A 16,462-nucleotide genomic window follows, 5' to 3' on the forward strand; every position below is an offset into this window, starting at 1 on the left:
CCACAGCAAACATCATTCTCAATGGTGAAAAACTGAAAGCATTTCCTCTAAAATCAGGAACAAGACAAGGATATCCACTCTCACCACTATTATTCAACATAGTTTTGGAAGTCCTAGCCATGGCAATCAGAGAAGAAAAAGAAATAAAAGGAATACAAATTGGAAAAGAAGAAGTAAAACTGTCACTTTGCAGATGATATGATACTATACATAGAGAATCCTAAAAATGCCACCAGAAAACTACTAGAGCTAATCAATGAATTTGGTAAAGTAGCAGGATACAAAATTAATGCACAGAAATCTCTGGCATTCCTATACACTAATGATGAAAAATCTAAAAGAGAAATTAAGGAAACACTCCCATTTACCATTGCAACAAAAAGAATAAAATACCTAGGAATAAACCTACCTAGGGAGACAAAAGACCTGTATGCAGAAAGCTATAAGACACTGATGAAAGAAATTAACGATGATACCAACAGATGGAGAGATATACCATGTTCTTGGATTGGAAGAATCAATATTGTGAAAATGACTATACTACCCAAAGCAATCTACAGATTCAATGCAATCCATATCAAATTACCAATGGCACTTTTAAGGAACTAGAACAAATAACCTTAAAATTTGTATGGAGACACAAAAGACCCTGAATAGCCAAAGCAGTTTTGAGGGAAAAAAACGGAGCTGGAGGAATCAGACTCCTTGAACTTCAGACTATACTACAAAGCTACAGTAATCAAGACAATACAGTACTGGCACAAAAACAGAAACATAGATCAATGAAACAAGATAGAAAGCCCAGAGATAAACCCATGCACCTATGGTCAACTAATCTATGACAAAGGAGGCAAAGATAGACAATGGAGAAAAGACAGTCTCTCTTCAATAAGTGGTGCTGGGAAAACTGGACAGCTACATGTAAAAGAATGAAATTAGAACACTCCCTAACACCATACACAAAAATAAACTCAAAATGGATTCGAGACCTAAATGTAAGACCGGACACTATAAAACTCTTAGAGGAAAACATAGGAAGAACAGTGTTTGACATAAATCAGAGCAAGATCTTTTTTGATCCACCTCCTAGAGAAATAGAAATAGAAAAATAAATAAACAAATGGGACCTAATGAAACTTCAAAGCTTTTGCACAGCAAAGGAAACCATAAACAAGATGAAAAGACAACCCTCAGAAAGGGAGAAAATATTTGCAAATGAATCAATGGACAAAGGATTAATCTCCAAAATATATAAACAGCTCATGCAGCTCAATATTTAAAAAACAAACAACCCAATCCAAAAATGGGCAGAAGACCTAAATAGACATTTCTCCAAAAGAAGACATACAGATGGCCAAGAAGCACATGAAAAGCTGCTCGACATCACTAATTATTAGAGAAATGCAAATCAAAACTACAATGAGGTATCACCTCACACCAGTTAGAATGGGCATCATTAGAAAATCTACAAACAACTAATGCTGGAGAGGGTGTGGAGAAAAGGGAACCCTCTTGCACTGTTGGTGGGAATGTAAATTGATACAGCCACTATGGAGAACAGTATAGAGGTTCCTTAAAAAACTAAAAATAGAATTACCATATGATCCAGCAATCCCACTACTGGGCATATATCCAGAGAAAACCGTAATTCAAAAAGACACATGCACCCCAATGTTCATTGCAGCACTATTTGCAACAGCCAGGTCATGGAAGCAACCTAAATGTCCATCGAGAGATGAATAGATAAAGAAGTTGAGGTACATATATACAATGGAATATTACTCAGCCATAAAAAGGAATGAAACTGAGTCATTTGTTGAGACATGGTTGGATCTAGAGACTGTCATACAGAGTGAAGTAAGTCAGAAAGAGAAAAACAAATATCGTATATTAACGCATGTATGTGGAACCTAGAAAAATGGTACAGATGAGCCAGTTTGCAAGGCTGAAGTTGAGACACAGATGTAGAGAACAAACGTATGGACACCAAGGGGGAAAGCGGCCAGGGCGTGGGGATGGTTGTGGGATGAATTGGGCGATTGGGATTGACATGTATACACTGATGTGTATAAAATTCATGACTAATAAGAACATGCTGTATTTAAAAAAAAAGAGAGAGTTCTGGGACTTCCCTCGTGGGGCAGTGGTTAAGAATCCGCCTGCCAATGCAGAGAACGTGGGCTCGATCCCTGGTCCAGGAAGATCCCACATGTTATGGAGCAACTGAGCCCGTGCACCACAACTACTGAGCCTGCGCTCTACAGCCAGCGAGCCAAAAATACTGAAGGCTGTGTGCCACAACTACTGAAGGCCACGTGCCCAGAGCCCGTGCTCCACAAGAAGAGAAGCCACCACAATGAGAAGCCCATGCACTGCAGCGAACAGTAGCCCCCGCTCGCTGCAAGTAGAGAAAGCTTGCGCTCAATGAAGACCCAACACAGCCAAAAATAAATAAATAAATTTATATATATATTAAAAAAGAGAGAGTTCCGGTGGCAGTTTGGAGGCTAAATAAAAAGGAGAGAGAGGGCAGCAGTTAGGAGGTTATTGCAACTGCCCAGCTGAGAGTTGCTGAATTAAAACTATGGGATTGAACATACAGCTCTGGGGTGGAAACAGTAGTAGTTCATCAGCAATTTGATGTGGGGGGCTGGGGGGTGAGGGGTGGTTAAAGAGGACTGCAACTTACAGTCAGGATGATAAGAGAGGGTGACTCCGAGATCCTGAGTCTCAGGGAAGGAAGCGAATTTTGTTTTTGCACATCTTGATTTTGAGAGTCTGTGAGTAACATATGTAGAGATACCCAGCCAGAAAAACAGGCACGTTGGCCATAAGTCAGGACAGAATAAGGAGAGTTCGTTGTTGTGTGTCTGTCATTACTGAGTGCCCTCTTGGTGCCAGATGCCAGGCTAGGGGCTCAACAGAAAAAGGGGTAAGGTAAGGCCCCAGGTTCTGAGAAGCCCACAGTCAAGAAGGGGAAACACAGGTGCGAAACCAGAGGCATTACAAAGGAATACCAACTTGGCTTGGAAGACGGCAAGGCCGTGAAGTGGGACATTAGCCGTGTTTAGGTGGAGCAAGCAGCTGTTCAAATTCAGGGAAGGGCTGGCTCTGGTGGCCAAATGGACTTCCTGGTGAAGATGCCAAGAGGGTTACTATCCTTGAGGTTTCTAGGTTCAGATGCTGGAGGAACAGTGATGCCTTTACCCAAGATTCAGAGATCAGGAGCCAGAACAAGATTCTCAGCTTCAGTAGTGCTAAGTCTAGAATGTAATGTAGGCTTTAAAACCTCAGTTACAAATGTTCTACACATAGGAGACTAAAGTACTAGAAAACACATTTTAGCAAAATCTCAGTGTCTGTGTTGCTTATTTTTAGCCAACCTTTAGTGCTAGGCTGTCTTCATCTTGCCTCCTAGATGCCTTCCTGACTCTGCTCATTTACAAGCACCCGTCGGAACTGACAGCTGATTTTCACATTCATGGTGTAAAATTCATAGTGGTTCATCTGCCTGCCACATCCTCCCACCTTCCCTTATCTTGCTCTTGTGCTTCACGTTATGTTTGAAGGTCTTTTCTGGGAAACCTTCCCACCCAACATCCACCCCACCCAGTCATACCAACCTACAGGGGTTCTGGTGTCTCTTCTGTGAGTTTAGACGGTATTCTGTGCACATCCCTATCTTAGATTTTACCATACTACAAAAAAATATAGGGCTGTCTTGTCCATTAGCAAACTCTTTCTTAAAGTACGAGGACTTATGCCTTACACAAAGCATGCACTTAAAAAAGAAAAATCACATAATTTTTTCAGCAATCTGTGGTTCTGTCTGGTGTGACATTTTACCAGTCTCATCTAATAATGAAGACATTCTAGGATTCACTGGGCCCTGCCTGGAGTTCTGACTTAAGAGTCCAGGGGTGCTCTGAACCTCGCTGGTCACAGGCCCAGGTGGGTGGTGACCTTGCAGCCATTCCCAGGGCAACTCGGGGGCAGCCCCGTTTCTCCTGGTGCTTTCTGATGAGAATCCCAGCAGGGACCCCTCCGAAGGGAACCCCTCTGGGGCAATTCTGTTTTATTTCCTCAGTGGGACACTACTGCTCAATCCCTCTGTAACTTACTCAGGCTTCCTCTTATCTCAGTAATTCATGGAAATCTGGAGGGAGGGAGTAGCATGTTTCAGAGAAGCAGGAGAAAGCCAAACACTGTTCTCACTTAGCAAATTAACTGAGCCTTTACTCAGCGTCAGGCAATTCTGTGGAGTGCTGGGAACAGTGATGCGTAAGACAGACGCGGCCTCTGACTCATGCAGGAAGCAGCACCATTTAAGACACAGAGGACATTTACAAATACTTTCAAAGAAAGACTTCTTTACTATCCAAAGGTGCATGCAGAGAAATTCCTGCAAAGCCAATTTCAAGGCGAAACAGGCTTCAGGAAGGAGGCCTGGCATCCATAAGGAACAGGAGTGTCAAATTAGGCTTTTGCTCTTTGGCATTCTGTTAATGTATTTATCTGACGGTTCTTAAGAAAACCCTCTTGATGGCAAGGGCTGTTAGGTCGCTCTGGGGACTCACCCCTTTGTGGTCATAGCCCCTTTGTGGTCACAGCGAGTAACTGCAGGAGAGTATCTCTGCACTTCTAAAAATGGTTTCGTGGTGCACTATATAGTTTTTTTTTTTTTTTTTCCACTACGTAGTTTTGGACCAGATTTTCAAGGTTCAGTATTTGCGTTTTAAGTCTTTTGGAATTTACTTCGCTAGGGGAAAAATTCCCTTTTACAAAGAAAAAAATGTTGCTTGATGTACATTTGTAATGTTTCTAATGAGATGGTAACTAAAACACAGATTCACAAGGAACAAATACATACTGGTGATTTTTAACTTAAAAATAAGCCAATTGATTAGTTAGAATATGATATTTTCAAGAGAAATAATGGGCAAAGCTGAGTGTAACAGTTAATAGTCAAGCGCTGGAAAACAATCATTTTACATGGTGTTAGAATGTTGATAAAAATGATTCTACTTTTCAGAAACCATTCTTATTTTGAGTACTTTTCTTTTAAGATACAAAAATTTAAAATTAGGTACTTTTATTTTATTTTCTTTTATTTTTTGAGTTACGCGGGCCTCTCACTGTTGTGGCCTCTCCCGTTGCGGAGCACAGGCTCCGGACACGCAGGCTCAGCGGCCATGGCTCACGGGCCCAGCCGCTCCGCGACACGTGGGATCTTCCCTGACCAGGGCACGAACTCATGTCCCCTGCATCGGCAGGTGGACTCTCAACCACTGCACCACCAGGGAAGCCCCCCAAATTAGGTACTTTTAAAATACAAAAAACTCTGTTGGCCACATGAAATATTTCGAGTTAAAAATGCAGCCTGAAGTCTCCAAGTTTAGCTTGGTAACATTTAGTTTTAATTCTGGGTATATCACCACTCTGAACCATACCATGAAAGTCTGGTCTGTTCCATACTTATATATTTATATATTTTATTCTTTTGAGGTTTCCTTTTGTGTGTGTCCCTTCTCCCCCCAGGGTCTTACATGATTTACTTGCAGATAAAAGTGAACTCTCTCCCCATCTTCTTCTTTGTTCCAGTTCTTTAAGGAAGCTGTCATATTCAGCCTTTTATCAGTCTTGTGAATACATGCATGCATTTACAGTTTCCTGCTGGATTATCAATTCCTTGAGGGCAGAGTGGGTATGGAGGTGAGGTCAGCTCTGAGCTCATGCCTGCCATGTGTTATCTCACTTCATCCTCACGACAACCTTACCAGGGAGGAATTTCTAATCCCGTTTTAATTATTAGGAAACTGAGGTCCACGTAGCTTCACTAAGGTCTCACTACCTGGAAAGAAGGGCAGAGGTGGAATTCCAAGCGAATTCTGCTTGACCTATCTTATCAGCTCTTCTATACCACGCTGCCTGGCAGAAATAAGGCCCATCCTGCCCCCTTCCCCAGCTCCTTCCTCTCTGCCAAGCAAACAGCAGATGCCCGCCTGATACCTTCACCAAATAAGAGAGCACACGCTTGAGCAAGTCATGTGCCACAAAAGAACTAGATCAGATTTCCGTGTTTAATGTGTACCTATGGCTTATCCTGTAGGTACCACAGGGACATTAGCTTGATGCCAGCACTTTTAGTGACCCACCATACAGGTTCAGGGATATGACAACACTCAGTTAAATGCTGTTGACTTTGTGGTGCATTTGGAATTACGTGGAATGTCAATGTCTTCCACTTGTTCTGGCATTGCATTCTGTCTGCATGAGAAACTTTGGGGATAACAGGGATCCAATTATTGTGAAAAAGGAAAGAAAGCAAGCCCTTAGCTAGATTCCTTGGTTTTTGGATGCCGACACTGCACTATTCCTTTTATCTCAGCTGTTGCTTCATATGCCATTTTTACTAAGATGATGGGAGGGCTAATGGAACATTAGAAACATCACTCAGAATTCCAATTTTGACTTTGTTGTAAAGGAGAAACTAACACACTATTGTAAAACAGTTACACTCAAATAAAGATGTTAAAAAAAGAAAAAAAAAAAGAATTCCAATTTTGTACTGAAGCAGTTTCTACCAGGGGAAAGAGAAGTGGAGGAGAGGGAGAGGGAGGGAAGAGAGGGAGAGAGAGAGAGAGAGAGATGGAGAGGGAGAGAGAGAGAGAAAGAACTCAGTATTTCTGCTGAATAAGAAATTATTTCTGTTGAACTTTAGTAGCCTCAAACCTGTTTTATTATTCAAAGGAGAAGAGACACAGAACTGCCTCGCAGAATGAATTTATGCAGGTTCAAAGGTTTTTCTGGAAAAAAGGCAGAAAGTCAAAGAAACTGAGAAATTTAAGTTCTGCTTTGACTCTCCATAGAAACCAGAAGTTTCTATTTAGTTGGTGGGAACAATGTCATTCAGAGCCCAAATTAAGAGTCCCCAATTTAAAAATCAGACCTTTGGCTTCTCCTGTTTTCCAATGGGAGTTTGAATACCTGGCTGTTGTGTAAAAGGTGACATTGGCTGCTTTGACGAATATCTACTCCTGCATTTTTTAGCACAGGTGTGGAAGCACACTGCTTGAAGACATTTTTTTTTTTTCAGGGTAGATGTGGAGAAAGTAGAATAAAAAAAGCATAAAGGCATTATTTATGCATTAAAAAAAGACCTGATTCTGGGAAGAAAAGAAAGATTTCTGGTAAATTAAACAGCTATATGAAAAACAAAAAGATCTGACAATTACAGGAAAGGATGTACACTTCTGTTATATTTTTGTGCAACAGTGGCAGCGATGCCTAGACAGTAGGCCACGTCTGCTGTTCTCTGTGACAATAAGCCATATGGGCACACTGGGAAGGTGAGAAGGTACAGTGGTGGCCATGCTGTTGGTACAGCCGTGGACTTGATAATTGGTAGCTCACTTAGCACCCAGTGTCTCTTCACAACTCAGTCCCGAACCTTCCTGAGCATCTTACAGGCACTTTAGGCCCCTCCATGACTTCGTACACACCAGTCCCTTTGCCTCTAATATCCTTTGTCCCTCGCTTTTCTTTAATCATCCTTCAAGGACCAGGGTAAGTGTTGTCTCTTTGGTGAAGCATTCCCTGGGGCTCCAGGCCAGGCAGGAGGTCAGGGCAGGGGACGCCAGATGACAGCATGGATTCTTGCCAGGCCCTGAGAGTATGTGGCCCAGAGAGCCCTTGTCGATGCCGGTGTTTGCCAACCAACATCACTGGGCAGCAGGACCTATGAGTAAGCCGATTCACTGAGAACCAAGTGGGGTACCACTGGTTCTCAGTGAATAGGTAAGCAGGTACCATCGAGATGATCTGAAGGCTTATTCATGGAGAAAACCCAAGAGGCAATCTGTGTGCCCAGAGGTCATCTCATGTATGCTTGGGAACGCTGAGCCATAAGCCAAACTCTCCTGGGGCTCTTATAAAAGTTTCATGTTGGAATGTATCTTTTTTGAAAACCATGTCAAAATAATTTGCCTGAGCATGAAACAGGAAAGAGAGAGAAGGGTTATTTATGCATAAATAACTTGTGAGCACTGGCCCACAAGTGCACCAGGGTCCTCAGGGCCTCAAGCGCAGGAAGCCAGACCTTACCATGATCACTTTCTGTTCCCGAGCGACCCCAGTAGCGACGCCTCCTTTCTGGACTGTGTGCGTGCCGTTCGATGACCGCGGCTATAAATCGAGTATTGCTGACTGTGGAAGGCAAGGATGGTTAGTCACTCTTAGGCCAGTATCTTTATTGTATCAAGCGCATTTGTGCTAAGTAGGCTCTTTTACATGATGGGGGAGTTATTCCTTGCAGAGCTAGAATGAGTAATTTTTTAACAATTCTGAGGATTAGGGGAGTTGGTTTTAGGAGACTGGGGCAGCAAGAGGTCCCTAATGACATATCTCCAACATGCATCAGGGAGATATACTCTGTATAGTTGAAGGCCAAAGTATCTCAACACACATGGAGCTCTCTTTTGATAGAGAAATGTTCTTTTTTCCCCCCTGAGTTGTATACATTAGTTAAGGGATTTAAAAGAAATGCATACCTGATGACTCCCTTTCTAAAATGCTATACTGGAAAGTAATGAGGAGGAGAAAGAAAGGGAAGGGTAAGGTGTTTTAGGCCAAAGTACTTAATGCAACAAAGAACACCCTGAAATCTTCTGAGATGTACTAGAACAAAGCAAATACCTATGCTTATTCCTATTGAAAATGGGGGGGGGGAAAGAACCCCACCATGCCAAAGCATCTTAAACTTTAATACGAGAAAGCACATTTATTCTGGATTAGCCTCCTGCTGCCATGTTCTGCACGGAAGCAGCCTGGATACTCACTGATGCCTCTGTCTTCATGGCCGTCATCATCCCTTTCATCTCTGTCATTCTCCAGGTTGGACATACGCACTGACATTTCTACCCATCATTCAAAAGAGAGAAACATGACTATTTAATCAAACAGAATCACCCACTTTAATGCCCTGCAGAGTGCTCATTTGATGACTGGATGACAGCATTCCATCAATTAACTGATGCCCCATCTCATTTTTTTTTTTTTTATTTTTAAAGGAGGAAGGGAGCAGGAATCAGAAGAGAGAACAAGAGGTGAATAATCCAGAGGGGCACCTGAGATTGATTTCTGGAGACAGAGGAGAAAAGATGTTGACTGAGGCTAACAGGTCTCTAATCCTCTCCTCAAGTACCTGAAACGGAAGGAAGGGGTCTAAAACCAGGGCTGACTGTGCTGATAAAATGGTGCTACAGAATCCTATAAAAGGCCAGGCCTAAGGTAACACTGGATGGCAGTCATCCTCAGTCAAACCAAACCTTACCAAGAGGAAAGACCTTTGTGGTCAGCTCAGTTACTAAATCAGACAACACGATCCCAGGATCCCCCGACAGGATTGCGACCACAGTGAAATATCCCAACATCAACTAATCATGACTGCTGCCAGGCTCCTGATCAAGTCCAGGAAAAATGATGAGTGAGCCTTATCTCCACAAAGGTCAGGGTAACACATCCCAAGGGGTTTTCAGGGAGGATGGGGATGGTCGTTAAATGGTTTTGTCCCTTGCAAACAAGCACAGATACCACATTTAACTCTTGATATGGAAGCCATAATTACCAATTAATCATTTTGTATCTGACCTCAAGTCCTTATCCAGGTTGGACAGTCCTTATCCTGTTTTAAGAGATGTGATCATTCCTTTGAATGTGTGTTCATTCACACAATATAATAATAGCTGCAATAGAACAGATTCATGTTCTTGCCAGTAGTGACCTGAGGTATCTTTGGTCTGCCCGTCTTTCAGAACAGCAAAGGCAGCCTATCTATCTGAGCTTAGCAAAGAACAAAATTTCCCACTCAGCATCCCAGCTCCCCTGACTGGCTTATTCCAGAGGCAAGTTATGGCGGGCTCACGCTTGTGTAAGGAGAGAGATAATCTAGGGATTTTCTGGGGAATCAAATGGGGCTTGCAGGATTTAGGCCCTAAAGAAAATGAGCTGTGAACTAAAGGAGGGAAGCAGGCTTTGGGGACCTCCAAATCTACTCCACAGTAGCAGGAAACGTAGCACTGGTCTTACAGTCGCTTAAAGGCTTACAACTGGTTACTGTCCTTCTCGCCTTGAATGACCCTGGGAGCCTGCTGCCTCCTGGGGGAGCTTTGGGATTCCTTTCGAGCTCACCTTGTGCAGCAAGAGGAGACATATGCTGATGACTCCGGCGATGAATCTGATGACGGTATGCATACACAGCCAGGACCAAGACCATGATGCAGCCCAGGATGCCTCCAGCCACTGGACCCACAGGGGCACTTTTAATCATGTTCAATGTGACAACCTCATCACCTTCATTAAAATAAACAAACAGACGTCCTTCATAAAGATTTCCCAAGTGTAGCAGGAGATGGGGACGGAGGTTGAGATGGGAAGGAATGCAGTGGGAAGGGGTTTAGTGAAGATATGTAAGAACGGCTGCTTTAAGCTTTGAATCCCTTAAAGAAGACCCACTGGGATGCAGGAACAGGGCTTCCTTTAATTTCTGGTTCTCGGATGAAATGTTGCTTGCTTGCAGAGCACACAATTGGTAAGGACTTGCGAAATAAGCGAGTGGTTGAGGATCCCTTAAACATGCAGTGCCCAGTCTAAGGGCCCAGCCCTAGGCTGTGCGCTACTCTTAGTACAGAGGTGAGGCAGGGCAACGTGGGTCTCTTAGCACATATTTACTCTACATGGTGTTATTTATTTCAATGGCTCAGTCACGGGACCTCCAAAAAGGATCAAATTTCAAAACTTATTGGGTTCCCTTTAAGACACTATTTGCACTTTTCAGACAGGAAACTGCAGGTGGGCATATAAAGTGACTTCTTGGAGCTAGGTCACTTCAACCATGTCCTAACCTGGTCCGGTAGTCATACGAGAGCTCAGAACCCTTCCTCACATAGGAAAAGCTTTTCTTCCACAGACAGGCCAGTGTGGGGAGATGTCAAAAAAGGCATTAACTTAAGGCTTAAATATCTTTTCACTTGCCAACTAAGCTTGAGGAGCTTGTGGTAATTCCAGAAAGACACTGAGAAGGTCTCAGGGTGGGTATGCAGGTAGTATTTTTGAGGTCTTGGGGCCTAATCCTTGTGGTGTTTCTCCCAACAATGTCCCTGTCCCCCACCCCCAAGCCACCCCACTGCACTGAATAGCTCTGGCTTTTGCTGACCTCAAGGACCTAAATACTAATTTGTAGCCGTAAGATTTCTGCCTTCAAAAGTTGTGAGGGAAGGTAGCAGCAGGAAAGCAATATGCACGGGTCACTCCACCCATCACCAGCCCTGTGTTTCTGACAGCTGGGATTCACATTCACACAAGCCCACAGTTCAGTTGCTCAGAAATCAGGCCTGATATTTCTCAGAACAAGCTTTATGGGAATGAATTCCAGGCTTGCAAAATTTGGCAGGAAAGATGGCTGCTTACTCTGCACAGTAGAGCTAGCCAGCTTTGAAAGTAATTCTTTGCCTTGGTTTTGCAACTAAAAACTACTGACAAAGAAATCAGGGAAGTAGGGTAGAGAATTATTTTAAGATCTTTGTCCTAGTATAGAGGCAAGAAAATATGTTTTCAAGAATCAAATTATTCTGGGTTCCCCAAAAACATACCTATTGCTCCCATGTCATCAACGTAGGGACTTTTGGCTCCAACAATCCCCCCAAAGCATTCTTTCTGGGGCGCACAGTAGGATTTGTCCAGGTGGGTCTTGCCATCGCTGTCTACCATGCACCATTCACAATCCAGAACACCAAAGCAGTCCCTGCCAGAAAGACAATGCTGAATGTTCCAGAAAGCGGTGTCATGCAGGGGAGAACACATGGACTTGGGCATCAGATAGCTCTCAGGGGTTCCATGACTCACTACTGCTATAACTCCTGGAGCCTGAGTTTCCTTTCCTTATAAAAGGAGAACAGCCATAGCCTGCCACGGAAAAGCTGTCTAATGTCCCTCAACAACTTGGAGATGAGAGAAACAGAACTGCTCTCTGTGAATCAAACCATGGAGTCCACACATCATGGATTAGTGCAGGGTCACTCAAAAGCATCTTAAAAGACCACATGGCCCCAAGGTTTGTTAGACTTTGGCCTAACACCCCCCAGGTATATGGTCATTAAAAAAAAAAAAGAAAAAGGAAGGAAGGAAAAATTGATCAAACAAGTTGGGGAAACAGTGGATAAGTTAAACAGATTTCTTTGCTGCCAATTTCGTAGAACTTTTAACATGTTGAGTGCATTCTGACACAGTGTTTCTCAAGCTTAATAGGCTTTGGGTTACTACATAACACACCGAATTAATCTATCTGATGCCCTACCATTCCTTTGCTAAAATACATATTGAAAGTAAAACTGGCTGCCCCTTTTACCCACTAATTTTGTTGAATCAAATGGCAGCTTGCAGCTGTTTAGTTCCAAACACCCTAGGGAGGAGGGGGAGGGAGCAAGGAACATGTGGTTTTTAGTTCTCAACACTACTGTAAAGCATATCTGCTTTCTAAGAAAGAACTGATGAGCTTCAATGTATCACACATAGAGCTGGGTTCTGTTTCTAGAACCCATGAGTTCCTGCCCCCTTGCCCTTGCTTCTTCACACCATTTCCTCTCTTACTCCTCTTATTTCAAGAATAACTTTCCCATCCACAGATGAGGCTACTAAGATATGGTACATGTGCCAAATAGCTGCAACAAGTGGAAACCAAATAACATTAAACCTGGTAGATAAAAGGCTTATCAAAATCAGTTCTGGATCTGAAAAACTGGTACATCTTTTTAAAACATCAAGAATGCGGATGGTAAATACCATCTGGAAAAGCTCAACGAGGCTGCTGGCCCCTATTCTTTACTAGCTTCTGCTCCTGCAGCTATGATGTTGACGTGAAATCAGCACCGGGCCCTGCTTACCCACTCTCCATCCTCTGACTGCACCTGCTGTTGACACACTGGTGAAGAGCATCCTGCAGGCCAGGGTCAATAGCTGTGTACGTCACTGGCTCCTGGTGTACTTCACAGCTTGGGTTTCTACGTAGGAGCAAGTCTGAAGGTTAGGACCAATACCATCCATATTCCAAACTCATCATGCCCTTGGCCCCTGACAGTGTCAAACAGATCTGGGTTTGAATCCTGGCTTTGCCACTTAGCTCTATGAAACCCTGGGCCAATCTGGCCTGAAAATCTGTCACTGAGATAAATAATGCTATATTATGTGTGAGCATCTATGTGTGTGAAATCTTCCTACACGTTTATCAAAGGGTTAATTTGAAAACGAAGTGACAGGGCCTCCCTGGTGGCGCAGTGGTTAAGAATCTGCCTGCCAATGCAGGGGACGTGGGTTTGAGCCCTGATCCAGGAAGATCCCACATGCCGCGGAGCAACTAAGCCCATGTGCCACAACTACTGAGCCTGCACTCTAGAGCCCTTGAGCCAAAACTCCTGAAGCCTGGGTGCCTAGAGCCCGTGCTCTGCAACAAGAGAAGCCACCGCAATGAGAAGCCCATGCACCACAATGAAGAGCAGCCCCCTCTCACCACAACTAGAGAAAAGCCCACACGCAGCAACGAAGACCCAACACGGCCAAAAATAAATAAAGTAAAAAAAAAAAAAAAAGAAAGAAAGAAAGAAAGAAAGAAAGAAAACTAAGTGACTTACTGGGCATACAGTATCTGACACGTTAGGCACTTAGTTAATGCTTGTAACAGTCTTAAGACACTATGGAGTTTGAAAACTGGCTCACTGAACAGTTCCATCATTCAAATGAATCAGCTTCTTATACTTCCAACTTGAAACAAATCTATAGACAAGACTCCCATTATAAATATGCACATACACACATATTTTAAATTTACCTGTTCTCTGCATTGGTGAGGTTGCCAGTGCACTCATTGACCTCTAGAGGGCACTCACAAGGACATTCACATTCATTTTGCTCCATTCTGAAAAGGAAAAAGAAAGTTACTATGCAGAGAGTTGATAAACTATATATTGTATATGCACTGACTGAAATGGAATAAAGACACCACGAGCTAGTTAAAAAGGACAGTAAAAGTTATCACTAAAGGTTTAAATACACAATTGACCTCAATCCATTGTTCTTTGGACGAGGATGCTACGAACAACACAGCTCTAAATGCTTCTGTAACCAGGACTTTCCTTTCCTCTAGGACACACCTGAACACTTCAAGTTTATTCTGCAGTTGGCATCAGTTAAAATATTCAGTAGTGTGGTAAACAGAGAATATGACCCGTCCCATTTTTACCGGTGACAGTTGAGACAGAGCCGGTCCACCATGCTACAAGCACAGAAGGCAAGAGAGTCACACGTCTCGTTGACAATGCCGACAAATGCATTGGTTCCCGGGATCCTTGCCAGTCTGTATTTAGAACAGTGACTGCCGTGCACAAGGTTCGTCAAATCCCCCTACAGACAACAGAGTTGTCAGAAGTGACAGACAACAATGCAAAGATTCAGCTCTACCATCCTGAAAACAACCCTTCAACCAACTGCTGAAAATAGTTCAATCCAACCAAAGCAAGCATCCTTTTCTCCGTTCTGTAACAAGACAATGTGATACCTGGCTTCGTGAAATGTCTACAATATTTGAAAGCCAATGATTCTAAAGCAGCATTGTAAAGTTGAGTATGGTCAGTTTTTCTGCACGTGTCATATGTAGTAGGCCAATTATTTAAGCCCACGTTGGTTTCCATGCCGGTTATCCCTTATGTGTGCATGGTGAGGATAAGCCTAACCCTGAGATTCATGGCACTGAATGGTTTCTTAGAGGTCTAGATGAATTCTTTACTGCCTGGAAGATGTCCACCTTTACAATATAAGCAATAACATAGGCTTATCAGCCTGTTAGCTCCAATAACCAGGAATGTTCCAATTCCATTTTGGAATAACTTGGGCCATTAAGAATTTATTCTAATTCATATTCCACTAAAATTTGCGTGTCTGAAAAATGTCTACTGGAATATCCTAGCTTCTCTGCTGAAGACTCAGGAAATCATTGTACAAATGACAGAAGATACACAGAGTAAGGCAGACTTTCATATGACAACTTTACCTGACAGCCTCCCTCTGATTACACTCATGTTTGTCAATGTCTCCTTGACAGAAAGTGCTCATCCGAATGGGCATGGGGGTTGAACAGAGTAATAATGACTTCCCTTGCTTTGAACACACTATCTTATTAATATATTCATTCTTTTTTTTTTTTTTTTTTTTTTTTGCGGTATGCGGGCCTCTCACTGCTGTGGCCTCTCCCGTTGCAGAGCACAGGCTCCGGACGTGCAGGCCTAGCGGCCATGGCTCACGGGCTTAGTTGCTCCGCGGCATGTGGGATCTTCCCGGACCAGGGCACGAACCCGTGACCCCTGCATCGGCAGGCGGATTCTCAACCACTGCGCCACCAGGGAAGCCCTATATTCATTCTTAAAACTCTTCTAGTCCCCTACACAATTGTTTTTGCAATCACTTTTTCTGTGACTAAGTTCAGGATTTTCATTTAACCTCTTTTGTTTTGGACTTCAAGCTAATTTTATTTTATTTATTAAAAAAAATTTTTATTAGAGTACAGTTGATTTACAATATTGTGTTAGTTTCAGGTGTACTAACTCAATACTTTTGATTATCTTTTTAATAAGACATGTAATGATTTGTGAATACATTTACTTCTTGTGAATAACTTTTTGAATGTTGGTTCTGTCATGACCCATTCTCTCTCAGCTAGGATTATTTACAAATTAATAAGTATATCCTTAAGATCTCTAACCATATCCAGGTAAATCTGTGGCATCTCAAATCACAAGAGAGTATTCTAAGCTTAAAAAAAAAAAAGGAATTATTTTTGGATGATCTACATAAGAGCTCTCATCTAACAGGGTGGATGACCAAGAACTAACCTAATTTGGCTTTAAGAATTTAGGGAGACCGAGTAATCTCTAGAAGACAGGAAGAGAGGACCACATGGTGCCACATATATTTATACAAGAGTGTGGGAACAGACTTCGGCAGACATTTCAAAGGGCTTAGATTGGGTAAGTCTTTAAACAAACAAAACCAAAGCAAAATACCAACTGTGAAACCTTAAAACACTCACTTTTCCATTCAGGGCTTTATATCCCACAACCATCAGACTGGGGAGTTGGACTAAGGTCTGTCATGTCCTATCACGCTAATTCCCAGGAAATGAAACAGCCGGTAATAGCTAACATTCAGACACAAACCATGACTCCATTGCAATTCCATAGCCGGATGGGAGAAGAGAGCATTGAGGAATCAACTTACCGCTAGGCTCGTGTTGAATTTATAAAACCTCTGGACCGTTCTGTCACTGAAGCTGTTGCACAGGTTCTTCTTTACAAAGTTGGGGTGGTTCAGGATGTCATTTGCTACCAGGGGTTCCTACCGAGGCCGAGGAGAACACAAG

General features: G+C 42.9%; 1 protein-coding gene across 1 annotated transcript in view; it reads right to left on the minus strand.

Annotated features, from left to right (window-relative positions):
* CACHD1 (cache domain containing 1) overlaps positions 1–16,462 on the minus strand; it is a 214,865-nt gene that overhangs the window by 6,892 nt on the left and 191,511 nt on the right. The window contains exons 19-26 of the mRNA XM_059045484.2: positions 16,321–16,437; positions 14,291–14,451; positions 13,880–13,966; positions 12,939–13,055; positions 11,649–11,800; positions 10,189–10,350; positions 8,838–8,915; positions 8,104–8,205 (exon numbers count right to left, since the gene is read on the minus strand). Coding sequence (XP_058901467.1) covers positions 8,104–8,205; positions 8,838–8,915; positions 10,189–10,350; positions 11,649–11,800; positions 12,939–13,055; positions 13,880–13,966; positions 14,291–14,451; positions 16,321–16,437 — 976 coding nt within the window. The remainder of the gene's footprint in view (positions 1–8,103; positions 8,206–8,837; positions 8,916–10,188; positions 10,351–11,648; positions 11,801–12,938; positions 13,056–13,879; positions 13,967–14,290; positions 14,452–16,320; positions 16,438–16,462) is intronic.

Source organism: Kogia breviceps, chromosome 1, assembly GCF_026419965.1.
Source record: "Kogia breviceps isolate mKogBre1 chromosome 1, mKogBre1 haplotype 1, whole genome shotgun sequence".
In the NCBI taxonomy this organism is placed as follows: Eukaryota; Metazoa; Chordata; class Mammalia; order Artiodactyla; family Physeteridae; genus Kogia; species Kogia breviceps.